At 49.5% G+C, this 26,599-nt stretch overlaps 1 protein-coding gene across 4 annotated transcripts in view; it reads right to left on the bottom strand.

The window, feature by feature from the left end:
• Positions 1-11,868: 11,868 nt before the first annotated feature.
• Positions 11,869-26,599, bottom strand: part of CTNNA1 (catenin (cadherin-associated protein), alpha 1, 102kDa) — a 162,039-nt gene continuing 147,308 nt past the window's right edge. For all 4 annotated transcript variants that reach the window (XM_011935307.1, XM_011935309.1, XM_011935308.1 and 1 more), the window contains 7 exons: positions 22,043-22,243; positions 21,338-21,489; positions 17,405-17,515; positions 16,133-16,314; positions 15,852-15,957; positions 14,115-14,249; positions 11,869-13,050 (listed from right to left, as the gene is read on the bottom strand). In XM_011935307.1, coding sequence (XP_011790697.1) covers positions 12,763-13,050; positions 14,115-14,249; positions 15,852-15,957; positions 16,133-16,314; positions 17,405-17,515; positions 21,338-21,489; positions 22,043-22,243 — 1,175 coding nt within the window. In that variant the 3' untranslated portion in view covers positions 11,869-12,762. The remainder of the gene's footprint in view (positions 13,051-14,114; positions 14,250-15,851; positions 15,958-16,132; positions 16,315-17,404; positions 17,516-21,337; positions 21,490-22,042; positions 22,244-26,599) is intronic.

Below are 26,599 nucleotides of genomic sequence, written 5' to 3'. Positions count from 1 at the left end.
TGTCTGCTGTGTGTCTGTGTAGACTGGGCACAGCCCTGTGGCCGGGGGGTCAGGTGAGTAGTTGGGTGATGGGCCCTGGTGACGTGCAGGGGTCAGCCCAGGGCATCCAGGAACAGGCTCCAGGGCAGGGGCCTGGGCCCAGGAGTTGCAAGTCGCTGCTTCTTACCAAGCAGCAGCTCTGTGACCTTGGTTAGTCGCTTAATTGCTCGGAGTTTGTGTCGTCATCTGTCAGAAGAAGTGCCGTTAAAGGAGAAAAATCACGTGGAATGCGCCACACTAGTGCTGGCACCCCCCAGCTGTGAGGCAAGGCGGGGAATCATTTCACTGCCCCTCTACCGGTGCCCACATAACAGCTTCGAGGTCGCTGACCTGGCCGGAGCCCGAGGCCTCTCTACGCAGGGGTGCTGTGGTGGCCCAGGCAGCTGATGGGCTTGACGGCTACTGAAGTGATGGGTGCTGGAGCAGTGGATGCCGGGGTGGGGTGCTGAGAGGTGCTGGACTCTGGAGGCCAAGGGGCCGGGCCTGACTCTGGGAGAAAGCTGGCAGGCCCACCTGACAGGGCAGAGGTGCGCCACTCCTGTGTCCAAGCAGAAGCAGGGCCAAGCCCAAGGAGGGGGCCTCAGAGGTGGGAGCAGCCGTGCCTGGCGAGTCCCGGCCCCCGCCCAGGCTTGCGGAGTGCTGGGCTGGAGCTGGCTGCAGGTTGCCATGGCAACCTGGGTTCTGGGCTTTTCAGACTCGATTCTGGTGTGTTTGTTTCTCAGCTTTTCCCAGTGCGCCAGGGGCTCGCTTCTGCGGGCCCGGGCAGCCCCTCCGGGCTCCAGGTGGTAAAGTCCAGAGGGCCAGTCTGGGGCAGGACTCTTCTCTCCTTGGCTCTAGGCCTTGCTTGTAGAAATCTCAGTTTTACTGAGCTGAGGGCAAACTGAGGCCCAGAAAAACATGGGGTCAGCAGTTGGCCTTCCCTGCAGTCCCTTTGCTTGGCTGCCTGGCTCTTCTCCTCAGCCCTTCTCCTGCTCACCTCTTGCTGCAACAGGACACCCAGAAAGCTCAGAGCAGAGCCATGGCCTGCACGGAGCCCCTCCCAGCAGGGCAGGCAGGAGGCAGGAGCCCAGGCTGAGGCTGGAGTAACGGCTTCCCCAGGGCGCTAGGCCTCGCGGCTCGGGCAGAGTGAGGATCAGACTTGCAGTCTGCCAGCCGTTGGGTACCTGCTGCCTTTACAGCCTCGCAGGAGCCTTCAAAGTAGATTTTACAGATGAGGAAATCATGGTTCAGAGAGGCCAAGTGATCTGCCTGTGGGGCAGTGGTGGGCTTGCGGAGCTGATGGTGCTGTGGGAGGCTTGAACAGGAGGCTGAGAAGGGGACGATGTTGAATTGACGGGTAGCGGAGGGAGGACCAGGAGAAGTGTCCGGGCATGTGTGGCCACAGCAGGGCAGGCAGGGTTCAGACAGGAGGTGCCAGCACCTGGATGAGGCCAGGGTCAAGGGACGCTATAGAGGTAGTGTCACAGGCTCTGGGGTGGACTTGAGAAAGGGGCAAGCTGAGGTTTGATGGGGAGAGGGGCTGCCTCAGCAGAGGCTAGAAGAGAGGAGGACTTGGGGCTGGGCTGGGGATGAATCTGTTCTGGGTTTTCAGTGTTCAGAGGCGAGCGCCAAGGCTGGGCCGTGGGAACAGTGGACAGGCGAGAGTGTGGGGCCTTGTGGGGAGGCCAGGCCAGGCGCTGGGCTGTGTCAGGACCAGGCTGGCCCTGAGGCCTCTGTGACCACCAGGGTCTGGCCCGGGGTGTGGAAAGGGTCCCTATGGGAGGAGTGCCATTAGTAGGGGCCTAACTGCAGGCCCCAGTGTCGCCTCTGCTCCTGAGTGTGCTGCCCTCAGCAACGATTCTGTAAAGCAGAGGGAGGCTTTGGGCCAGGTGCTCTTGAGGGGATTTCTGGGAGCAAGGACCAAGGAAACGGGCACCTGAGGGCTGCAGGGAGGGAGCTGGCTGGGGAGGTAGGACTGCATGTGCTCTGCCCTCATACACTCAGAGCATCGGAATGGGAGTTGGGGCTGCAGTCTCTCTTCTCTTTGGCCTCATCCAGGTTCATTCTGGGCTGTTAAACAGATGTTCCAGGGAGAGGGTGGCGAGGCACTCCCCCAGGGTCTGGGCTTGGGCTGCTTCGGGGTGGGTTCTGGCTCCACCTCCTGATTCATCACTGCCTGTTGTCTGCAGGTCAGAAAGGAACACCTTCTCTGCCTTCCCTTTGGGTGCCATCCTGGGAACTGTGGTCAAGGAGGGTGACCAGGGCTCGAAGTGAGGCAGGGAATGGCGACGGGGGAGGTGGGACTTCCTCCTGCAGGCTGGAGCCTGCTTTCCTGTCCTCCCTGTCTTGGGATGGGCCGAGGGCTGTGCCGTGCTGACACCCACAGGCCCTGAGTGATTATTGGGTCCCTGCTCCTGGGCTGGGCTGACCCAGGCCCTAGTGTGGGAGGATGGCAGGGAGGGTGGTGGGCCTAGGTCCTCACCCTATCCCTCAGCAGCTGTGGTGTTCTGAGTTCACCTGTCCGTTCATTCTTTCTTTCACACTGTGGCTGTTCAGCAGTTGTGTGTGTCAGGCAGTTGGAGCTGAGAAGGCTGCTGAGCTGGCTGAGGCTAGGGAAGGCCTCCCAGAGCTGGTGATGGCCAGGCTGAGCCCTGCAGGCTACGGGAGTAGCAGTCAGGGATGGGCAGTCTGGAGGGCCAGTCTGGGGCAGGCAGGGTGAGGGCTCCAGCCCTGGGAAGATACAGGAAGACCAGAGAGAGTGGCCATTTGCAGCATCCACAATTTCGGGTCCTCCAGCAGCTTGTGAGCCCTGCCAAGGGCTGTGCCCTCATCCTAGCAGGCGTTCTCTGGGCTGCTGCTCATTCACTGATTTGTTCAACAAATCTGGTTGGGCCAGGCACTGTTCTAGGGCAGGAAGTGGTAGGACAGGAGGGGAGAGGGCCAGACCATGACAAATGCACATGCTCCAGGGGAGGGCCAGGCAGGGAAGACAGAGCCCAGTGGGGAGGGAAGAGGGGCAGGCACTGCTGTTTCCCCTCAGTGGTGGGGAAGGCCTCTGAGGAGGGGCCAGGCACAGGAGCGCAGCAGTGAGCCATGGGGGTGCTTTGCAGACAAGGGGATAGCAGAGGACAGGCCAAAGCACTTCAGGAAAAGCCACGAGAACCAGGCCTGGAGCAGGCAGAGCCCGAGGGAGGAGTTGCAAGGGAGTGCCGCCTGGGGAGGCCGTGGAAGGGACCTGGGTTTTTCCTTAAGGTGGGGCTGTTGAGAGTTGGGTGCAGAGGAGAGACCTGATGTAACCCACCTTTTTTTTTTGTTTTTTTTGTTTGTTTGTTTGTTTGTTTGTTTTGGAGACAGGGTCTTGTTCTGTCACCCAGGCTAGAATGCAGTGGTGTGACCACGGCTCACTGCAGCCTTGACCTCTTAGGCTCCAGTGACCCTCCCACCTCAGCCTCCAAAGTAGCTGGGACCACAGGTGCATGCTGCCACGCCTGGCTAATTTTTTTTATTTTTTGTAGAGGTCTCCCTATGTTTTCCAGGCATGTCTTGAGCTCCTGGGCTCAAGCGATCCTGCTGCCTCAGCCTTCCAAAGTTCTGGGATTACAGGTGTGAGCCCCTGTGCCCGGCCTCACCTTTTCTTATTGTTGTGTTGAGAATAGATGACACAGGAGCCAGGAGGGGCAGGGAGCCCAGGGCAGCATCCAGGGGGCGGCTGGACAAGGATGTGGGGCAGGGTGAAGACAGAGGACTGTGAGAAGTGTGCAGACTCCAGATGGGCCTGAGGCAGAGCTCAGGGGCTCTGCTGCTGGGATGCGGGGTATGGGGAGAGGAGTCGAGGAGACAGCCTCACGTGGGGATGGAGCAGATGGGTGTGGGGAGGAGCTGGCACCAGAGTGGGAGGCTCGGAGAGCAGAGGAGCGACTGGGGCTCTGCGGTGGACCCCGTTTATGTTTATACGGAGATGTCAGCGGGACGTCTAGGTGGGAGTGCTGACAGGCAGCAGCAGACAGCCTGGAAATGAAAGAAAGGCTGGGTTGGGGGCACTGACCAGGCCTGGGAACCTCACACAAGGGAACCGCGGGGTTCAGAATGTGGCCAGTTGGATGTTAAACACAGCCATGATTAAAATTAAGTGATGCAAGCGTACAATTAAGTAACAAGAAAGCAAAGGTAATTTTTAAAAACTAGTAAAAGAAGAGCAAATTAAAACCAAAGGAAGCAGAAGAAAAGGAAATAACAAAGAGTGGAAACCAATAAAATTGAAGACAGTAAAACTAGAGAAAATCAATGAAATTAAAAGATGGTCCTTGAAAAAGAAGACACAAATCAGCAGCCTCATGGATGAAAAGGGAGTGTTGCTATAGGCTCTACGAGCATTAAAGGATGGTGAGTAGTGAGTATTACGAACAACTCTAAATAAATACATTGTAAAATCAATTTGACAACTTAGAAGAAATCATGGACCAATTCCTTGAGAAACACGGCCTCTCGCTGTATTAGCTTTCTGTTGCTGCTATGCTAACAAATTACCATGAGCTTCGTGCCTTAAAACATTCCCAGTCAATTTTCTTACAGTGCTGTAGGTTAGAAGTCTGGCCCAGTTCTCATGGGGCAAAAATCCAGGTGTCGCAGGGCTGTACTCCTTTCTGGGTGGGGTCCATCCCTTGCCTTTCCAGCTGCTGGGGGCTGCCTGGCTCCTTGGCTCCTAGACCTTCCTCTGTCTTCAAAGCCAAAAAAGCAAGTCAGAGTCTTCTCATAATACACCATTCTGACCTCCTCTTCTGCCTCCATCTTCCACTTTTAAGGACCCTGTGATTACAGTGGGCCCACCTGGATCATCCAGGATAATCTTCCTGTCTGAAAATCAGCCAATTAGCAACCTCAGTTCCATCTGCAACCTGGATTTGCTTTCTGCCATGTAACATAACACATGCGCAGGCCCAGGGATTAGGAGTGGGCATCTCTGGGAGCCATTATTCTGCCTAACACAAGCTGCTAAAACCCACTCAACAACAGATAACCTGTGTAGCCCTGCATCTACTAAGGAAATGGAATTTGCAGTTTAAAACCCTTCCACAAAGAAAACTCCAGACCGATATGGTTGCACTAGCAAATTCTACCAACTAATACCAATTTTATACAATCCCTCCAGAAAATAGAAGAAAATATTTCCAAACTCATTTCATGAGGACAGCATTGCCCTGACACCAGTACTAAACAATGATACTTCTTTTCTTTTCTTTTTTTTTTTGAGACGGAGTCTTGCTCTGTTGCTCGGGTTGGAGTGCAGTGGTGCAGTCAGTCTCAGCTGACTGCAACCTCCACCTCCTGGGTTCAAGTGATTCTCCTGCCTCAGCCTCCCAAGTAGGTGGGGTTACACGCACCTGCCACCATGCCTAGCTAATTTTTGTATTTTTAGTAGAGATGGGGTTTCACCATGTTGGCCAGGCTGGTTTCAAACTCCTGACCTTGTGATCTGCCTGCCTCGGCCTCCCAAAGTGCTGGGATTACAGGCATGAGCAACCGTGCCGGGCCTGACAATGCTATTTCAAGAAAAATATCCTACAGGCCAATATCCCTTGTAATCAACAAGATTAGGGAGGTAATGGCGACAGGAGATCCTGTAGGCTGTGGTAAAGACTTTAGATTTTTCTGAAGTCTCTACAAAAATCCTCAACAAAATATTGGCAAATTAAACTCAACAATATATAAAAGGATAATGTAGCCAAATGGAGTTTACCCTGGGAATGCAAGGCTAGTTCAGTCAGTTCACCGTATTAACAGACTAAAGAAGAAAAGGCCACACCATCATCTCAACAGATGTAGACAAATATTAAGTACCCATAATAAAAACTGTCAGCAAATTGGAACAGAAGGGAATTTCCTTAACCTCATGAACAGAAACCACATAGAAGCCTACATCTAACATCAAACTGAAGGATGAAAGGTTGAATTCCTTCCCCCTCAGATTGTAAAACAGGCAGGAATGCCCACTCTCCTGACTCCTTTTCAACATTGTACTAAAAGTTCTGGGCGCTGCCTTAAGGCAAGAAAATGAAACAGCATACACATTGGAAATGAAGAAATAAAACTGTCCCTATTCACAGATGACATGATTGTCAATGTAGAAAATCCCATGGCATCTGTAAAAACAATTTCACAGAACTAGCTAATGACTTCAGCAGGGTCATAGGATACAAGGTCAGTGTATAAAAATCAACTGAAAAGTGAAATATGTGCAGGATTTTATGCTGAAAATTATGAAATACTGATGAAGTAAATCACAGGAGATCTAAGTAAGTGGACAGATCTACTAAGTTCATTAATGGGTTGGAAGACTCAACGTTGTTAATGATGTTGGTCCTCACTAAATTGATCTCTAGATTCAATGGAATCCCAGCAGGAATTGTTTAGGTATCAGGAGTCTTATTTGAAAACTTACATGGAAATGCAAAGGAACAAGAATAAGAATAGCTAAAACAATTTTGAAAAACAAGAACCAAGTTGGAGGGCTAACACTTGCTGATTTTAAGATATAAACCTATAATAACACAGTGTGGCATTGGCCAGACCCACACAGATATGGTTAATTGATTTCTGACAAACATGCAAAGGCAGTTCAGTGGAGAAAAGATTGTCTTTTCAATAAAGGGTACTGCTGTCATTGGACAGCTTTTTTTTTTTTTTTTTTTTTTTTTTTTTTGAGTCTCGCTGTGCCACCCAGGCTAGAGTGCAGTGGTGCAGTCTTGGCTCACTGCAACCTCTGCCTCCCAGGCTCAAGTAATCCTCCTGTCTCAGCCAAGTAGCTGGGACGACAGACATCAAATCTTTTTGCCTAATTTTTTGATGAGTTGACTGTTTTCTTACTAATGAATTTTGAGGGTTCTCTTCATTTTCTGGATACAAGTCCTTTGTCAGATATGTGATTTACAAATATGTTCTCCGTGTTTGTAAATTTTTATTCTTTTGACAATTTCTTTCACAGAGGTTTTTTTACTTTAATGAAGTCCAATTTATCAATTTTTAAATTTTATGAATGGTGACTTTGTCTCTAAGAACTCTGCCTAACTCCAAAGTCACAAAGATTTCTCTTTTGTCTTCTTATAAGAGTTTTATGCTTTTACATTTAGGTCTCCGCTTTTGAGTTAAATTTGTATAAGATGTGAGGTACTGTAAATTGGTCAAGGCTCATTATAAAAAAATATGGATGTTGAGGTCGGGCGTGGTGGCTCACGCCTGTAATCCCAACACTTTGGGAGGCCAGGGTGGGTGGATCACCTGAGGTCAGGAGTTCCAGACCAGCCTGGCTAACATGACAAAAACCTGTTTCTACTAAAAATACAAAATAAATAAATAAATAAGCCGGGTGTGGCAGCGGGTACCTGTAATCCTAGCTACTTGGGAGGCTGAGGCAGGAGAATCACTGAACCTGGAAGGCGGAGGTTGCAGTATGCTGAGATCGCGCCATTGCACTCCAGCCTGGGCAACAGAGTGAGACTCTGTCTCAAAAAAAAAAAAAAGCAAGTATCAGTGTTCATGTGAAAACCTGTGTGTCAATGCTTATATAAACTTTATTTGTAAAAAATAAAAAACTGGAAACAACTCAAATGTCTCTTATCTGGGGGATGGATAAACAAACTGTGCTGCGCCCTTACAACAGAATATGACTGCAGTAAGGAGCGAGCCACCGAGGCACACGGCAGTCTGCGTGCATTTTGAAGCCACGCTGATTGAAATGCACTGCGCCATATGCAGCCAGACCCAAAAGACCACGTACTGTATTACGCCACTTAGGTACATTCTGGAAAAGGGAAAATGATAGGGAAGGGTGTTGCCAGGACTTAGGATTGGGGAATGTTTTGATGATACTGGGATAGCACAGGGGAATCCTGGGGGAAGGGTGGTGGAACTGTTCCATCTTCCTTGGTGGTTTGACTGCGTTTGTCACAACTCATGGAATTACACACCAGAAAGAGCAGATTTCACTGTGTGTAAATTTTCACCTAAGTTATAATAACAGCTCATCCTTTCGTAATGACATTTTACCACAATCGGTCCTATCGTCTGGGTGGTAGGAGGACACATCATGACATGCTCCTGGGCTTCTCTGCCAGCCCGTGGCTCAAAATCTGATGTGGTGGGAGCATTTACCCGTGGAAATTGGGAAACGCTACAGATCAAAGGTGAATTTGTTTTGTTGATTGTCGAGACTTCAAGTGATGAAGAAAATGTTAATGCCAATTAAATGTAAATGTGTCTTATCTATAGCAGTTACATCAAAAGTGGAAGAAATTGTCAAAGTATTTAACAACTATTATCTGACTCAGCAAAGAAGTCACTCACTGACAAACTGAAAGTCCAACATAGGTTTTTGTTATTTCACTTTCATTTATTCCTTAAGGTAAACACAAATATCAAGCAGCATTCCTGTCGGAACTAGTCTCATTTGTCAGTTACAACCATAGGTTGGCTGTGGATGCAAGAGTCTGCCAAAAATCAATGAAAGCCTTCTGTGGGAATCAGTTGGCTGGCTGGGCTTCCCAGTTAGAGTCCTGTACGTCTCCTTTTGTGAACGGTGTGCTGCAATTCCTTTATAGCGGTCCAGTGTGTTCTAAATGCACAAACCTGCATCTGTTCGCATCCTCCCCAGCCTGGCCCTGGAGAGCCGGTGGCTCAACATTGACCAGCAAGCCCCTGCTGGGTGTCACTGAACATGGAGAGGAGGATCCAGATGGGAGCACTGGAGCAACTCAGCGTCAGGGGCCACGAGGAGAAGGAGCTGGTAAAGGAGATGAGGGACATGCATTGGTGAAGGGCAGGGAACCGTGGGAATCTAGAGAAGGTGTGACAGGGAGGGAGTGGACACTGGCATCACCGTTACTCAGAGAGCTCAGGAGGGATGGCCCAAAGCTGGGGGCCTTCGAGGAAGTGCGTCTCAAAGCCAGGTGGTGGAGCCAGCCACTTGCCGCCACGTGACTTCACCTCCCCGAGTCACTTCCTCAGCTGTGCAGCTGGAGGTGCAGCAATGGCCCTGACACCTCGGGTTGCACAGACGAAATGGGGTGACGAGGGTAAAGGCTAGACACAGGCTCTGAAGTGCCCAGCACATGGCAGCTCCTTCTCTCTCGCTTCCGTGGGGAGGTGGCCTTGTCCTGAGAGGAGGATGGAACAGGTTGGGGCTGGAAGCTGTGAGGATGAAGGCTGCAGAGTGAACTGCGTTCTTTGAAGGCGTTGCACAGGAGCCACGGGAACCCCTGCAGGACACTGAGCAGGCGGGGACCAGAACAGAGCCATCCTGGGAGAGGCGTGGGCGCCGCTAGCCACAGACGAGCAGGAGCTGTGTGCTGAGTGCAGGGAGTAGGTAGCAGGTCTGAGGGGCCACCAAGGCAAGGTGACAGGCTTGGGAGGCACAGTGGGGTGGAGGGATCTGGGACTCGGCTTTTGTCCTTGGCTCTGCTCCCCCAGCCTTCTTCTGGAGAGGCATCAACAGGACTGCTGAGAGCAGGGGCCCATCCTCGATGAGAAATCTCTGGATGCAGAGGGGAGGCAGTCCCCTTTACAGATGGCACAGGGGCAGGAGTGAGCACACCGGAGGCTGCAAGAAGCCCCAAAGGCTCCGCACGCACGCAGAGGCAGGTCCCCTCCTGCTTGGCCCAGCTCTGTCGTGGTCTGTGAGGTGAGAGGAGGGGTCAGGACTTTGGGACAGGGCCTCTGCGCCTCAAGACTTGGCTCTCCAGGCCCCTGGCACCTTCTCATTTGCCAGCGTTTTCCAACACCTTCTGACGGGTTGGTTTAAATCAATAATGGTCCTCATTGGTCAACTACTGTCTATCGAGCACCTGCCAGGCCCTGTGCCTCTGATGAGGATGAGCAGAGCCAACACTGGCTGTTTCCCAAAGGTCAGTCCAGTGAGGGCTGCTTTCTCATCGTGGCACAAGGCAAGACTTGAAACGGATGGTTTTTTGTTTTGTTTTGCTTTTTAAGAGAGACAAGGTTTTGCCATGTTGCCCAGGCAGGTCCCGAACTCCTGGGCTCAAGCGCTCCTCCCACCTCAGCCTTCCCAAGTGCTGGGACTACAGGCATGAGCCACCACACTTGGCCTGTTGGAGTCCTTTTTGATAAGGTGACTTGATGAGACAGGAAGGAAATGCTAAAGCCAGCACCGGGTGTCCCAGGGGCAAGTGCATTCCAGGCCAGGAACCATAGGCGTGAAGGCTGAGGCAGGATGTGCTCGGCTTGTTCAAGAACTTCAGGGACACCAGGGATAGATGCAGGATGGCAGAGAATGGTGAGAAAAGAGGCCAGAGCTGGCAAGAGGCCTTTAGGACTCTGGCTTTTACTGAGGGACATGGAAGCCGCTGGAAGGTCTGAGCTCGGAATGACCTGAGCTAACCTGTCTTACAGGGACTACTTTGCTGTGGCAGACACTGGCAGGAAGGCTGGCTGTGGCCACCCACTGCCGGGCACTGGCACCTCGTCCTTTCCTTCCACAGTGGACCAGCCTTGGTCTGTGTGACCTGCAGAATACAGACGTGATGGGGAATCACTCTCCGTATCAGGTTTTAAGGGAACACCGTGGCTTCCATCTGGCTGCCGCTCACAGATCACTGCTCTGGGGAAGCCAGCTACCCGCATCCAGCTGTGAGCTGCTTGTGGAACGCGCCGTGCGGCATGGAACTGAGGCCTTCTGTCAATAGCCACGCGAGTGAGCCTGGAAGCAAATCCTCGCCAGGTCAAGCCCTCAGAGATGGCAGCCTTAGCTGGCATCTTGGCCACTTCATGAGACCCCAAGTCAGAACCATCCAGCTGAGCTGCTCCCGGATTCTTGACCTTCAGGAGCCATGTGAGGTTGCTTTAGCTGCAACTTGCTACACAGCAATAACAGCAGGATGGCTTAGGCCAGGCGGTTAACAGGTAAATTATGCATACATTTTAAAGATCAGAATTTTGATTTCTTGTCACTAGAAGCCCATTGCACTAGAGAACCACCTAAGAATTTTGATTTTTAGCCATTTGGCAAGAGGAAGGAGGGGAAGGGCAGTGACGTGGGGAAAACAGTATGGAGGGTATGGGGATGGGCGGTGGCGAGTAGGTGGCAAGCAGTTTGGACAGGTCAAGTCTGAGATTCATTAGACATCCGAATGGAGCGTGAGGCGGCAGTCGGTTATAAAAGCCAGGCTCTGGGGAGAAGTCGGCCTTTGGATGTCTTTACGTGCGAGATTCTGGCTGAGCTCAGGAGGGTGGACACAGACACCACCTCTCAGCCCCAGGAGAGGAGGCCCCAGTAAGGCAGGCAGAGCCTGAGTGGGGTGTCCTGGAAGCCGCTAGCGGCGTTCAGGAGTCCTTGTCCTCCTCTTCCTCCCCGCCACGCCCCCAGGCAGCTTGCATGATGAGGTCTGAAGACCATTGCCAGTGTCACTGGCAGTGGAAGACAGTCGCCCTGACGAGGGGAGGTGGAGGGAGCAAGGCGACAGCCGGCTGGAAGTGAGGAAGGATCATGGGGTTAAGGGGTTTTCATCTCGAAGGCCGCTGTCATCATAGGTGTGTGTGCTGAAGCAAGGAGGATGCAGGAGAGGGGACATTTACAACGAAGACAGGGATGCCTCCGAGGTTGACCTGAACCTCAAGGAATGGACATGTGAACTCCCGAGGTGGGGGTGCAGGGTGGGGCACGCAACAGGACAAGGGGCATGGCCCTCCCTGATGGGCTGGCATGAGCCGTGCAGCCTAGAGCCCCAGTCTCCCTTCTGGGTATCCCCATCCTGGAAGAGAGGGACGCTGGGAGGGCCCAGAGCACCACAGATGCTGTGAGCACTTGAAGGAAGAGATGACGACTTTGGCCTCTTGGATGTAGTGGTTTCATAGTGGACTTTATTGGGAAAAGTTAGTGTAAAAAACATTCAAATTTGTAAAATTTATATAAGATGGTAAGTTATGCCTTATAGTTACAGTAATCACTATAGTCATCACAAATAAGGTAAAGTCTAAATTACTGCCTTAGCAAACACTACTCTGTCAGGTTTTTCTGCTGCAAGCCCAAGGCGGGAAACACTGCAATTATTAGAAGTGAGCCCAGTGATGAATTTGCATTTGAAGCTGGAAGAAAAAGGAGAGAAGTGTGTTCTGATTACAACACTGTAGCCTAAAAAAAGCAGCTTTACTAATGTCCTGCAGCAGCGTACATTAGTAATTGTAACCATGCATTTAAATTCTCATTTCATGTCATAGAGTAATCCGTTTTCTTCATGATACATTACGTTTTACTGAGTTTGTTCCTCTAAAGACCTTTCTGGGAACATTCCTTCTCCAGGGACTGCTTCCTGAGATGCCCAGGTTGCTTACCACAGGTCATCTTTGGTCATTTAAAAGCAGTCAAGCTGTCTGGACTGCACCCTCTCAACTGAGGTTGAGCCAAATTCCCTTCTCTCAAACCTAAGAGAAGGGGCATCTCGGCTTGCTCAGAGCATTACTAACAAGCTAATGTGGGATTCTCTTTGGTTATGGAATTTTTACTTTTATTTAAGCATATAAAAAAATACAGCTAGAAGTAGGCTCCTGCATTCTAAAAGCATTTTTAATCAACTTAAACTATGTTCTTGGAAAATTCACCACCTGGACTGGTTCACAGTCTGCCCATTTCCCTGTGGAATCTAACATCAGTGTCGTATTTAGCAAATTCATTTGAGTGACGAACAGTGACTGATCTTCAGGAGCCCAGAGGGGTGGCGGCAGCTGGCCTGGGCAGACTTAGATGCTGTCCATGGCTTTGAACTCGCTGAGGGCCTGCACCGGGTTCACGTGCTTCTTCTGAGATGCCCGTTTAATCTTGGTCTGCGTCTCATCCTGTTTCTCTCTCTTCACCAAGGGCTTTTTCTCTGGTGCCTTCATCTTCCATGACACAGCAGGAAGGTTGAGGGAAGCCATACCCTGCGACTTTTGGTATTTGGTGGAGGCGACGTAGGATGCCTTCACTGTCTGCACCACAGCATTCATCAAGTTCTTGGCTGCCTGGATCAGGGACATGGCGCTGTCCACCTACGAGGCAGACAGGGGTGGTGAGAAGCACAGGCCTGCCCTCCAGCATCGTGGACACAGGTGGGCTGTGCCTGAAGGGGGGCCCCCTACTCCTCTGCAAGACCAGGGCCTGGGCGGGTCGCAGAGGATTGGGCAGCAGCCTGTTGCTGAGGAACACCCTCAACAGCTGCTCTTATCTAAATAGCCTGGAAGCACCTGCCCTCAGACCCTTTGAAGAAGACATGAGGCAGCCTCGCCTTGCTCGCCCCCACCCTCCAGCAAGTGTTTATTCACTCAGAGCGGAAGCCACTGTGAGTGATCCCAGAGCTACAAGCACGTGGGGGAGGAGAAGCAGGAATCGAGACAGGGACGTTTATGGCAAAGCAGATGAGCCAATGGTCTCAATATGTTCAATGTAAGAAGTGTTTCTTTTAAAGGAAATTTAATGGGATTAAAAGAAGCCACGGAGGCTCGGTGGACCCCAGTCCACTCAGCAAACCTCTTTCCCCTGCCCTAGGTGAGAAAGGCCTCAGAACTGTGACCTGACAAAAAGAAAGAGATGCTACTCAAGCACTCTGAGGGGTGAAGGGCTTTCGAGAAAGCATCCTATCGATGTCTACTCTTAATTCCTCTCTGGGGGAAGAAAAGGAAGTTTCATTTTGTTTTGAGACAGTCTTGCCCTGTTGCCCAGACTGGAGTGCAGTGGTGCCATCTCGGCTCACTGCAACCTCTGTCTCCCAGGCTCAAGCAATTCTTGTGTCTCAGCCTCCCAAGTAGCTGGGACTTACAAGCACCTGCCACCACGCCCGGTCCCAAGGAAGATTTTTAAAAATTTGTTTCCCAGGGAGTGGCCAGCAAAGGGGAGGCGGCCAGCCTTTCAGCCCTTGAAGTGGCCTGCCCATGTCACAGTTCTACAGGGAACAGATGATGGACAGACTTTGGTCTCCGGAGGCTGGGACAGGACTTGGGGTTTCTGCTCAGCACACATTCCCAGGGCAGGTGCGTATGTGGATAGGAAGTGACTTCATTTCTGACAAGGGTCAGCACGTTCGCACTGGCCCTCTTTTTTCTCAGCTAGTGCTTACCCCAGAGACAACGAGCTCCCCGCCGAGATTCTGCACCTCGGCCTTGACCTTGCTACAGATGTTGAGCTGGTGGCAGTAGAGGGCGATGCGTTGCAGGTAGGCCAGCAGGTCCTGCTTGCAAGCCGAGTCTGGGCACTGAAGGGAGAGCAGGCTTAGCACCGAGCACCCTGGCCTGGACCAAGCACCTCCCGCCCTATGGGTGTTTCTCAAAGGTTCAGCGTGGCACTCAACATGCTTCCTGTCCTCTTGCTGGAGCAAAATCACCCAATTACCTGAGGCAGTCACAGCCCTTGCCTACACTCTGCTTGGGGATGGAGGCAGGTGAGCTGACGGAAGTCGTTCATGGGACCCTGGCTGCGCCGCACGGCACTGGTTGTACAGCCAAGGCCTTCTGAGCCTCCCGCTGACTTCCCTCCCGTGACAGCAGGGAAACCACCCTGGCCAAGGATCCCCTCACCCCACATGGCAGGGTGGAGGCCCGTGCTCCTCAAGGTGAGAACAAGCTGGCTCAGCAAGTAGGAGCCTGGCTATGGAGAAAAGTCTAGATGTTTTGAGCTAAGTAAACAAATAGTTTTTCTGCTCCGAGGCACTTTGCGTTATTAAGGCCTGATGACAAAAGCCACTCACTGCAGGCTGAGGTGGAGGATAAATGAGTAAAGCAAAGCAAGAAAAAAAAGCAGTCGGGGATGGTCAAAGAGAAAAGGGCGGCCCCTGCCCAGTTCCTGTCTTCCCCCATATCTCAGGGTTTTAGAGGCTCCCAGATTAGGACCAGCCTAGAAAGCTTTACCCAAAGGAAGAAAGAGAGCACCTCTCAAGTGTTCATAGCAAGCAAAGTACACCACAGAGACTGGCATGAACTGAAACCCTGCAGAGCATACTGGAGATGAGCTGTATTCTAAGTAGTCATGGAAGCAGGGCAGCCATGTGATCTGCATTTTCAGATGACAGTGCCGGCAGCTGGATGCAGAAGCGGAGAGAGGAGAGAATAGGGAATCGGGGGCAGCCACAGCAGTCCGAGTGGCTATGGAGCTCTGCAGACAGGACAAGACTGGTTTGTGTTGAGATACATTTGGCTAATGGAAGCAATAGGCCCTATTACCGATTGTGTGGGAGTCAAGGATGCCTTTACAATCTTTGGCTTGAGTAAGGAGGGACGTCTCACACATCCTGTGGCCTAGATGAGGCTGAGAGTTTGGCTATTTCAGGGAAGATGGTGGGGAGGTTTGTTAACTACAGAGAAAAAGTATAACTGAGAAAGAGCTTCTCTTGGTGAGGCTTAAAACACCAAATGAAACGTATTGTACAATTTCCAGGTGATAGGAACCATATTTTTGTACCTATCAGTGTGAGGGAATAGGGGGATGACAGCAGGGTGACTGAGAGCCACAGTGCTGAGGATGAAGAAACCTGGCCCCAGCTGGGCACACCAGCCTTCCACAGCACTGGCCACATGGCTTCTGGCTGCCCTCGGCCCCTGCCCAGAGGGGGGAGAGGGAACTGAGACATAATAGACAACAGCAGAGGTTAATTTGGCTACAAGTGATGGACGATTATTCCAGTACATCCACATCTGCTCTGGAGAATCCTTACGAATCTATGATGGGATGAATAAGAACCATTTTTAGAGATGGGCGGCAAAAGTGCTGTGGCCCATGAAACTTACCCTGAATGGACCAGGCTGGGCTGCCTGAGTCCCAGAAGGAGCTTGGAGACCCACCTGGCAGGTCTGTCACTTACGTAATCTGCGATGGTCCGGCCAAGCCTGTCCATCCTGGATCCTGCCTCAGCAATTTTCTTGGCAGCACTGATGACATCTGATGTATTTTTGAGTGGTCCTTTACCTCTGAGAAGAGAGAACAAGGATCATTGTACGTGAAGCCCCTCACAGTTGGAGATGAGTAGAAAACAGAAGATGTCCACAAAGCCCCATGGCTTGGGCGGTCTGAGCTGCTGTGCAGGTGACCTGTGGGGAAAAAAGTGGCCCCTGTGCAGCCTGGTGGGGCCAGGGTGCTGCTCACCGGGTAAAGTCAGTCATCTCCATCATAATCATGCACATCTGCTTGGCTAGCACAATGATGTCATTGCCACTGTCATCCCATTTGGACACTTCAGCATCCAGCTTGCTCTTTTCTTCCTGGAAGCTGGCCACCTGTTCCGCAATCTTCGCTTTTTGCTCCTGGGGAAGCTGAGCCATGATCGCCTGTGATCAGAAGCACAAAGAGCTCTTACATAAAAAGAATAGGAAGTTCTCAGAGTGCATTAGCCAAGAATATTTCCAACAGGCAATCTATGGCATAGGTAGGATAATGCTTTAACAGATTTCACTTTGCCTAAAGGGCTATTTCTCTCATTTTTTGCAGACACTTACAGCAGCCTGAATTTCCGACCCACTTTCGAGCACAAGTTTCAGTGTGGAAGCAAACAGCAAGGGGTGGAAGGCTAATGCGGAAGCTTTGGAATCACAACTGTGCAGGGACAGAACCTGCTTATTAATTCTTTAATATAAGACAAGAAATGAGAGAAGGGGCTGACGAAAGTGTGGAACCCTTTCCCTGGTAGACATTTCCAGCTATTCAAGGTGAACTGAAAGTGGCTTTAGAATGTACACCTGAAGAAAGAGGGCTGAGCACTAAGGCCATACTCGAGCAGCACCTGGAGGCCTGCTGCCCACCTCCAGCCCACAGACCTACGGCTGAAGCTCCTCCCTCTCAGCTTCCCAAAGTGCTCATGACGGAGCAGGACATAAGGCAGGGATGTGCTCACTGTTCACGACAGATTTCCAAGGAGTGAAATCAAAGACTCCTTAGAAATATTTCTTGGCATCCTCCCCAAAACATAAATGCTATTGATTGAAGATTTAATGACTCAAATGAATGCAATGGCTCTGACTGGCTTTCTTGAATGTACCACTGTTATTTTTTTAAACCCATGAATAATTAAATAGTTCATACCCATGGTATCATTGAGATGGCCAAAGGCAGCAATCTTTTTCAAATTTCACGATCCTTTCAACAAACACTGCATTGACTAAATTTCAGCCCTTTCCTGACCCAGGGCTCTATCATAAACCAAAGCCCCAGGGCACTGCAGAGGAGGCCCAGGACCTGGTCTGTCTCTAGCTGAGGAGGCTACAAGTGACTAGCAGGTGCCACAACTTAGTTTAACTTCAGTCTACTGCTAGAGAAAGAGAAATGGTGTTCTGACTACTGAGGGTGTTTTCCTGGAAACGAGAAAGCGGACAGGGAAGGTCGGCAGCACAAGCTGAACTGCCCCACGGAGCGCTTCCTTACCCGGGCACTCTGGCCAGCTATCAGCTGATCATCTTCTGTCTGGACACTTGTCCTACTTCTGACATCGAAATCTTCTGTCTCAAAGTCAGAGTCATCCAACTCCTCAGGGGTCTGCCACCAAGACAGAGATCACAAGTCAGACACATCTCTGGGCCATGGGCCACCAGCCCCCAGCCACCCTGAGCCTCTTGGCCAGGTGCACAGAGGCCCAGAATTCTGGATTTTAATGTGCAGTGTTCTGAACAGTATGATGAATAAAGTCAAAATCACTCAGCATTTGTCTCGAACCTCTGCTTCACTGGTGCACGCCCTGGGCTGCCTGGCCCACGGCAGGCCTGCGCTGGCTTCACTGTGTGTGGGGCTCAATGGCTATCACTGAGTCAATTCACTATTTCTTTGTAAGACATAAGGTTGTTTTTTTTCCTTTGAGACAGAGTCTCGCTCTGTCACCCAGGCTGGAGTACAGTGGCGTGATCTTGGAATCAATGCAACCTCCGTCTCCCGGGTTCAAGTGATTCACCTGCCTCAGCCTACGAGTGGCTGGGATTAGAGGCAACACACCACCATGCCTGGCTAATTTTTGTATTTTTAGTAGAGACGGGGTTTCTCCATGCTGGCCAGGCTGGTCTTGAACTTCTGACCTCGGGTGATCCACCCCTGCCTTGGGCTCCCAAAATGCTGGGTGGGTTTACAGGCATGAACCACCGTGCCTGGTGACATAGGTTTTTACTTCCTGATTTACTTCCCCAACACCTGTATTTTAAGACAAAGATGAGAACTGTCCTGGGTAGAAAAGGTACTTACTGACTTAAAAACAGAGGTGTTTTGTCTAGTATTAAGCAGATCTGTTTAACTTTCCTACTTTATGACAAAAAGAAAATTAAGTAACTGAGCCTTCTGTTAGGGTACCAAGGCTGCTTGGAGGAGTAAAAATAGGCAATTTTAAAGTATTCTTTTGACTTTCATCAAAAGAAAAGAGGGGAGAATATGACAGGTAAGGGCTGAGTAAATACCCAAGGGACTGATTACTGTTCCTAGCTCTTTGCTTTAATTATGAAATAAGATTCTTACTTTGTACCAACTACCAGCCTCTCATGATTAGCTACTGACTTGAAACATAATGTTGTCCTCTGGCAGTTATCAGTAAGGGGGCAGCAGGCAGAACAGCTGGGGTTGGCGCTCAGCCCAGCCGGCTGGCCTGTGACAGGAGGGCAGTGAGGCGAGTCCCTCATCTGTACCAGGACCTATTCCAAGCGCAGCCCAAGGACTTGCTGTGAGGTTCAAACAAGAAGATATGCAAGAAACATTCCGGAGCCACCAAGAGCGTGCTGCGCAAAGGCTGGGCCTGTCCCTTGATGAGGTGAGAAGAGTGGATGCTCACGCAGGTGGCACCAGACGGCATGTCCACGTGACGTCCTGGAGGCCGATGGACTTGGTGACACAAAACACGATGCCAGCACTGACGGTTTTAACGCTGCAGTCACACATGCCTTCGGGACTGGCATGCAATCAGTTAAGGGGCTTTTCAAAGGACCACCTCCTAACATCATCTCTGCCTTCCCAGGACCCCATCGCAGACCCAAGAACCGTTCTTGCCAAGAAAACCGAGTACTCTCATTCATTCATTCATTCATTCTCTCTCTGCCAAGCATTCTGGGCCCTAGAGATACAAAGTGACAGACAGATAAAAATTCCTCTCATGCATATTCTAATGGAAGAAATGGCAACAAAGTAAGCAAATGAATTATATGACACATCAAAAGTGACCAGTGTATAAAGAAAGCAGAGAGGAATAAAGGGAGATTTTAATTCCATATGGGTGTTTGGAAAAGTGTGACGAGAAGGTGCTCTCCAGGAGGGGGAAGGCGGGGCGGGCGGCAGCATTGAGACTGTGGGGAAGGGGCGTTGGCCCAGGGAACTGTGTGAATAGCAAGAAGGCCACAGAAGGGGGGCTTAGCTCACTGCCCCTATGTCACCAGCTTGCCTGGAACCCCATGAGCACAAGGGGAGATAAGCAAGAGATGAGGTTGGAGAAGCGACAGGTTCTAGTCCTAGAAAGCCTTGTAGGCCAGCATAAAGAATGAGTGACGTGGCTGCCTGTGGAGAGGATGGCACAGAGGATAACATGATCTGACTGAAGCTTAGAGAAATCACTCTGGCTGCCCTGTGGCTCATGAGACTGTAGGCACCCAGGATGGGAATGGGGAACCAGCTGAGTGGCACCTGCACGAACCCAGGTGAGAAGTGCTGGTGGCTTGGACGAGGGTAAGAACATGTTCAGGTTCTCTACTGTGAAGGGAGAGCCGAAAGAATTCACAGATAAAGCAGATGTGAGGTATGGGACAAAAGGGAAATAAAAGATCCGAGGTCTGCACATGAGCAAGGGAAGACGGAGTCACTATCAACATGTGCTGCCTGGGTGGAGCAAGTGAGAGGGAGGAGGCAAGGTGCACAGGCAAGTGTGGAACTCAGGAGAGTCGGCCTCTAGACAGGACTCTGAAGAGGCCAAGGACTTCCCAGCAGGCCACACCCATGTTTCACGGGCTGAGGAGATGGGGAGAAACCAGCCAAGGAGACTGAGAAGGGGTGTGGGTTAAGAGATTTTTTTTCCCCTTAAAAATGGGAGAATCATCATAGGCTTGGGGAAAGGTACAGAAGGCAGGGGGTGAAGAAGCTGGGACCCCAGTAAAAGGACATGCAAGGGATGGCCTCGGCGAGAAGCACCAATAGCGGTGCCCAGAGTCCTAGGAGGAAGGCAGAGCACACGGGCATGGATGCAGTGGGGTGGCCGTACTAACTGCCTCAGTATCCTCAATGAAATCGGCAAGAGGGCCAAATAGGACAGGGGCACAGGTGTGGGTGGTTGGACGGGCACCTGTTGCAGGACAGCAAGGGCCCACAAATGGCCGCGGCTTCTGCAGCTCCGTCGGCGTGGCTGTGGCCACCTGCACTGTGCTCAGGAGAGCAGGATCTTGCTAAGACTGCACCTTGCAAGGCAAGTGTAAGGAAACAGCAGGGCAGAGGAGTGAGAACATTCAACTATGGACTCAAAGCTGAAAAAGGACTGAACCAAGGACACAAGGGGCTGAGTGAGTGTCAAACGGGGAGGACCAACTGACTGAAGGCCCCACAGTGGACTCAAAGGCTTGCTGGGAGTTGCAGGACTCAAGGGCGCAACCTCAACAATAGAACCGGGCGGCTGGGGATGACAAAGACAATGGCAGGCAGTGATAAAAGCTGAGGTACACCTATGGCCATGAGGCTGAGGTGGAGGAGGACAAGACATCAAGAAACTGAGACGCCCAGGGACTGGAAGGATGATTCTTGAATGAAGATAGGAATAGTGTCAGAGAGCAGGACGGTAAGCCGGGAGCTCAACCACAGACGCCGCAGAGGCCCCTTTCTCCTCTGCCCTTGCTACAGGCCCTCCAGGCATTCTGGCTGTGGGGAAAGGGGCTCAGCACTTGGCCATGAGCCTAGGAGCATCACCTGGGGCCACTTCTCCCCCCAACACCCTGGGGTTCCATCATCCTGTCTGCCTGCAGCCCCTCTGAAGAGAGGGGCACTCCATGTGAACAGTAACTTGAATCTGTATTACGAAAAAACTTCCTTCTCTGATACTAGCTTGAGAACCATTATTTTCTATAATTTCCTGCCTAACTCAAACTGAAGCCTCATGTTGTAGAGACTGTTTATCCTAAATTAAATCGTCAACTCAGGCTAGCTCCTCTTCTTGGCCCAAGTATGAGCTCTAACTTGCAACTAACGGTCATTTTAGACAACATAATTAAATATATCTCATTCTAACAGCTTTTAGATTCATGGTTTTAATATACTGCTACCGCATCTGCCGAGTTCTAGAATGACGCATTGCTCAAGTTTAGCAAATGATAAGAAAGAAGCTGTTAAGACGTCTGAAATGCAGTTACTCACCCTTATCATCAGCACTGCTTTCCTGATGTCCCGGATGCCATCATATACCAGGCGGGAGGCATCGATAAACTCATTCTCATCCATTGGCTGGGCAGGGTCCGAGCTGAGGGCTTCCACGGCCGCCTCTACTTGCTCAGTAAAACGTGGCATGACTGTGGAGAAAGAGGCACAGCAGATGTCCTGGTACGCAGGCAGCATCATTCCCCTGACCCTCCCTGAATCACTCAGCTAGACAGAAAGAGGTGAGGCTTATGATGAAGAGCCTCTGCTTCTACCTACGTGAGGAGTATTTATGGTTGAAATAAATTAAATGCAGTATTTTACAACGACTCAAATCATCTTTTTCTCTGCAACAGAGGGATTGGATGGTTGAGAACTTGGAAGTGAGACTAACTTGAAGCCTTGCTTAAGAGTGCGACCTACCTTAATTTAGTCTTTACTCACTAATAGGAGATTAAACTCAGAAATTCATCTTAAATAGTGGTTTAGAATTAGTCCCGTGATTACTCATGAGATACACATGAAGAAAATACGCTTGTGAGGCCTGAATTTGGCTATGACCAACTTCTCAGGAGCCTAATGTGCCATGAGACCAAATCTGAGTTCCCGACTCCTCCTTCCTCACCACAGGGCTGGGCTACTCGGGTGGCCTGCCCTACTCAGGTTGCGGTGTGTGCGAGCACTGAAATGCTAGAGTTCCCGTACCTGTGTTGGAGAGAAGCTTAGTGGCTTCCAGAACCTTCTCTGTGTAGACTCCTGGCTCATAGTTGTCCATCTCTGAGGTGACTACGTGAATGACCCGGGCTGCCCGGCCTCGAATTGCACCAGCTGTGCGGTCCAGGCCATCCACATCCTTCTCCTGGAGAGCAATGACACATTTGTTCACATCTTCCAAAATGTGATTCTCTGGAGAACAAGCAAAAAGCTGAATGAGGAAGGAGGCCTTCTATGAGAAGGTGGCAACTGTAAGCTAGCATCTATCAGTTATTGTTTGCTTGGTGCCAGCCACAGTGCTGAAAGCTTTACATATATTTCATTGGAGAGACCAGTGACTAGTGACAGAGACAAACTAAACCTGTTATCACCTTCAAGAATAACAATCTTCATTCCAGGCTTTAAAAACAAAACAAAATAAAAAAACAGGAGACATGCCCATCCTTTGAGACACAGTTGTTCTGTAAGCCTGGCAGAAAATCATAGAAGCATCAATAACTTCTCTTCCTCTAGCTTCACTGACCCTATGTCCCAAATAAAGGAAAGGCTAAATTAGAACAAAAGTCCACTGTCCCCTCTTCCCTCTCCTTCCAGGAGATGCTGATGATATTCAGACAATCTACCATGAAGCCAGTACAGCCCAGGGGAAGGAGAAGGTGCTGGAAAGCAGGTTGAAGCCTCCTCTAGAGGAGCCTGAGGCATGACTTGAACTATTTAATAACCCTCTTCATGGCACACAAATGGGCTTATTGTGATATTTGAAGGGTCCCTAGAGGTGAAAACCCCTGACTCCTATGAAGCTGATGGGTGGCTCCTAACAGTCACACAGCTGAATTAGGGCAACACACCAAAACTATGTTACCTCAAAGGAAAAAGCCCGACACTATAAATTTTTAGGAACCCCACCACAAAGGGTTTGCTCAAACTCATCTATAATAACAGCGTGGAAGCAAACCAAGAGAAGAGTAGATAAGTGAATTATGGGAACTATGCAGCCATTAAAGTGCAGAGCTGGAGGCTGAGGCAGGAGGATGGCTTGAACTCAGGAGGCAGAGGTTGCAGTGAGCCGAGATTACGCCACTGCACTCCAGCCTGGGCAACAGAGTGAGACTCCATCTCAAAAACAAAAACCAAAACAAACAAAAAATACCTTTCCAGAGAAGGCCAGGAAATAGTAAGAATTCTTATTAGAGAAGGGAAAACTAGATTACTGCAATATATTTAAGACCATATTTTGGTCTCTATTAATTATAGATTATGAGACTTGCCAGGGTTTATACCAATGAACTAATGAAAGAGTAAACATATTAAACTTCTAACATAAACACATTTTAAGAGGGATATTTAAACCAATTACAAGAATAAATGGATTTGGAGCCCATCACAAGCATTTTTAAAGTATATAAACTCTAATAATTCAAACTAAAAAATGTACTGAGCAGGCTAACCATACAAGGTTTTGGGTTAAAAATTGTTGTTTTTACTGGATCTAACGCAATACCGTTAAGATGAAACTTGCATTGCTAAGGAAAGGAATAAAATGGAAAGAAAGCGTGTTGATAACAAAACTAAGAACCAATGTTTTCTCATATCATTGATTTTAAGACTCATCCCTGTTTCAGAATCAATGAAGTATGGCATTCCTTTCCATTCATTAAACAAAGTGACCCAAACTTCTACCAAGGATTTTGTAACCTTTGTCTAGATAACTCTATGTTTTTTTTTTTGTTTTTTTTTTTTTTTTAAATCCACCTAGACTTTCTTGAATTCATCCTGGCCTTCTTCTAGATGAACCTAAACCAGGAAAGGTTATGCCATTTTTTAGAGTAACATTCCCCACTTCAGGAAGCTGAACAAAGTAATATTCTCTACCCTCATGAAACGGTTGTCTCTAGGAAAGCCCCAGCCTCGCTGAGGCTGCCGCCCAGGACAGAGCACCCAGCCTCCTCTCCACAACTGAACCTGATGGGGTGAGGTGCGAGTCCACTGTTTAACGGAGGGGGACAGGCTGTGCCCACACTAACTGAAACTATAAATCATTTTAGCTAAGGAAACAGCATAGGTCCACTATGAGTAGATACACAAATCTGTACCCATGAACAGCTGTCCAATACATGATTTATAGGTGTGCTAATAGAAAAAAATCATACACACACACACACACAACAGTCCATACAAAATATGGACAACTATATGTAAATGAATATAAAAGGAATTATATTATGGACACTATTGTATCTTTTTCACTTGAAAACCTTTCTGGGTCTGGCCCTACAGATCTAGATCTACCTCATCCATTTTAATGGCTGCATAGTATCCTACTGAAGAGATGGAGGGGCTATAATTCACTTATTCAATCTTTCCTTAGACATTCTGGTTGAAGAAAACATCCCTATACAGGTATTTTGGCAAACATTTGTGACACTCTCCTAGAGAAAATATCTAGCAATGAGATCGCTGAGTTAAAAGGTATATATGTTTAAAGTAGAAGTATGGTACCTAATTGCCCTCCAGGAATGATGCCAATTGGCATTCTCCATAAGATGTCAGAACTTCAGTCTACAATGTGTAGCAATAGAGCCTCTTCTTTGTACCCTCTGCCCTGGGTATCTTTATAGCATGCAGCATATGCAGGGCTGCTGCACACAAAGAAAATGAAAACGATGTTTCATACTTTATGTAGAGGATTTACCCTGTGACACGAACTATTCTGAGGGCTTGCCATGTAAACTCTATGTAGTAAGCTTAAAAAGGAAAAAAAAAAATCACCGGCCGGGTGATTTTTGATTACATGGTGGCTCATGCCTGTAATCCCAGCACTTTGGGAGGCTGAGGCGGGCAGATCACGAGGTCAAGAGATCGGGACCATTCTGGCTAACATGGTGAAACCCCATCTCTACTGAAAATACAGAAATTAGGTGGGTGTGGTGGCAGGCGCCTGTAATCCCAGCTACTCAGGAGGCTGAGGCAGGAGAATCGCTTGAACCCGGGAGGTGGAGACTGCAGTAAGCCAAGATCACGCCACTGCATTCCAGCCTGGCAACAGAGTGAGACTCCGTCTCAAAAAAAAAAAAAAAAAAATCACCACTAATCTAACTTCACCACTTCCTCCAAAGACAGAAACTGTGTCTATAGTTTAGCATTTCTGCTATTAAACACAAAACCAACATTTAGGTACAGTAATCTTTCTATTTAATGACCTCCCAATCAGACCAAATTCTTTGGACACATTGACACTTAATGAAGGCGAGTGCAAAGTACCACTCCAATTGTTGATCCAAAGCATTTAATGCATTATATTGTTTCTAAGAGCATTTAGTAAAAAATTTAATAAACCCAATTACAGCTTCTCTAAACAATCACTTGCGTCTTCAAAAATAAGGGAGCCAAAACTGCAACATGTAAGCAGTGAGGGAATGGAAATCAGTAACATTTCCATGGAAAATGTTTATCAAACACAATCCAAGTGAAATTCAAAGAGTCTTTGTCACTTTGATGAATTTCAAACCACTCTCCTTAAGGGATTGGTCAATATAAATATATTCTTGGTTTGCTGAATGCTACCATTTTAAACCATCTCCAATATTTACAAGGCAGCATTTGGAATAGAACAGCTTGTGGGTGAGGAGACCCTACCCCTCCTCCCTGGAGGTATCATGCATATTCCTCTCTTTCTATGCAAGTGCGACTGTCACATTATTTGGCAATGACCAAAGTTCCCCTGCCCTACAGCCTCATAAAATGCTGGCATGGGGTCTTGGTGGCTGCACCAGGTTATACACAAGATGACTATTACTTTTTGAGCCACAAATGCATGACTTGTTCTAAGTATGAGGGAATTTCTGGAACCAATGGGGCAGAACATCCAGAACAAAGGAGCTGAAGCCCTACTCCATAAACGATTTCCTCATGGACGGGTTCTCAGTGACTGGACAGCGCTATAGCCAATATCCAGGCCCCATGGAGTGTAAAAGAATTTGATGGTGGAAAATCACAAATGCAAATACTACATAAAACCTCTCACACTGTATCAAAGGGCCTCAAGCCCCAGGAGACAGCAGAAAACAAACACTCCAAGGAGTCAGGGTGCATCCCTGCTGTTCATTTAGTAAAAGCTACGAAGCCCACCTACCTCAAAAGCCAGATCCGGTGCTGGGCACTTGCCAGGCAGCCCCCTACTCAAAAACAAGCCCATCTCACTATGGATCCACCGAAGCACCACTATTGCTTTAGGGCCAGGGGACACTGGCAAATGAGGCAGGGTCAGGTCAGGGCCAAGATGTGGCTTCCCATCTAAATACTGCCCGTGACTGCTGCAGATGACACTTGCCTAGGCTGTGTGTCAGGTGAGATGGGGAAGTATCTCTAGTCCCCCGAAATAAAAAGTGCTAAAGCTGGGCCGGACGCGGTGGCTCACACCTGTAATCCCAGAACTTTGGGAGGCTGAGGTGGGTGGGTCACCTGAGGTCAGGAGTTCGAGACCAGCCTGGCCAACGTGGTGAAACCTTGTCTCTACTAAAAATACAAAAAATTAGCAGGGCATGGTGG

The sequence above is a fragment of the Colobus angolensis genome, unplaced genomic scaffold (genome assembly GCF_000951035.1).
Source record: "Colobus angolensis palliatus isolate OR3802 unplaced genomic scaffold, Cang.pa_1.0 Scaffold142, whole genome shotgun sequence".
In the NCBI taxonomy this organism is placed as follows: Eukaryota; Metazoa; Chordata; class Mammalia; order Primates; family Cercopithecidae; genus Colobus; species Colobus angolensis.
This window is presented reverse-complemented; position numbering and strand designations above follow the sequence as displayed.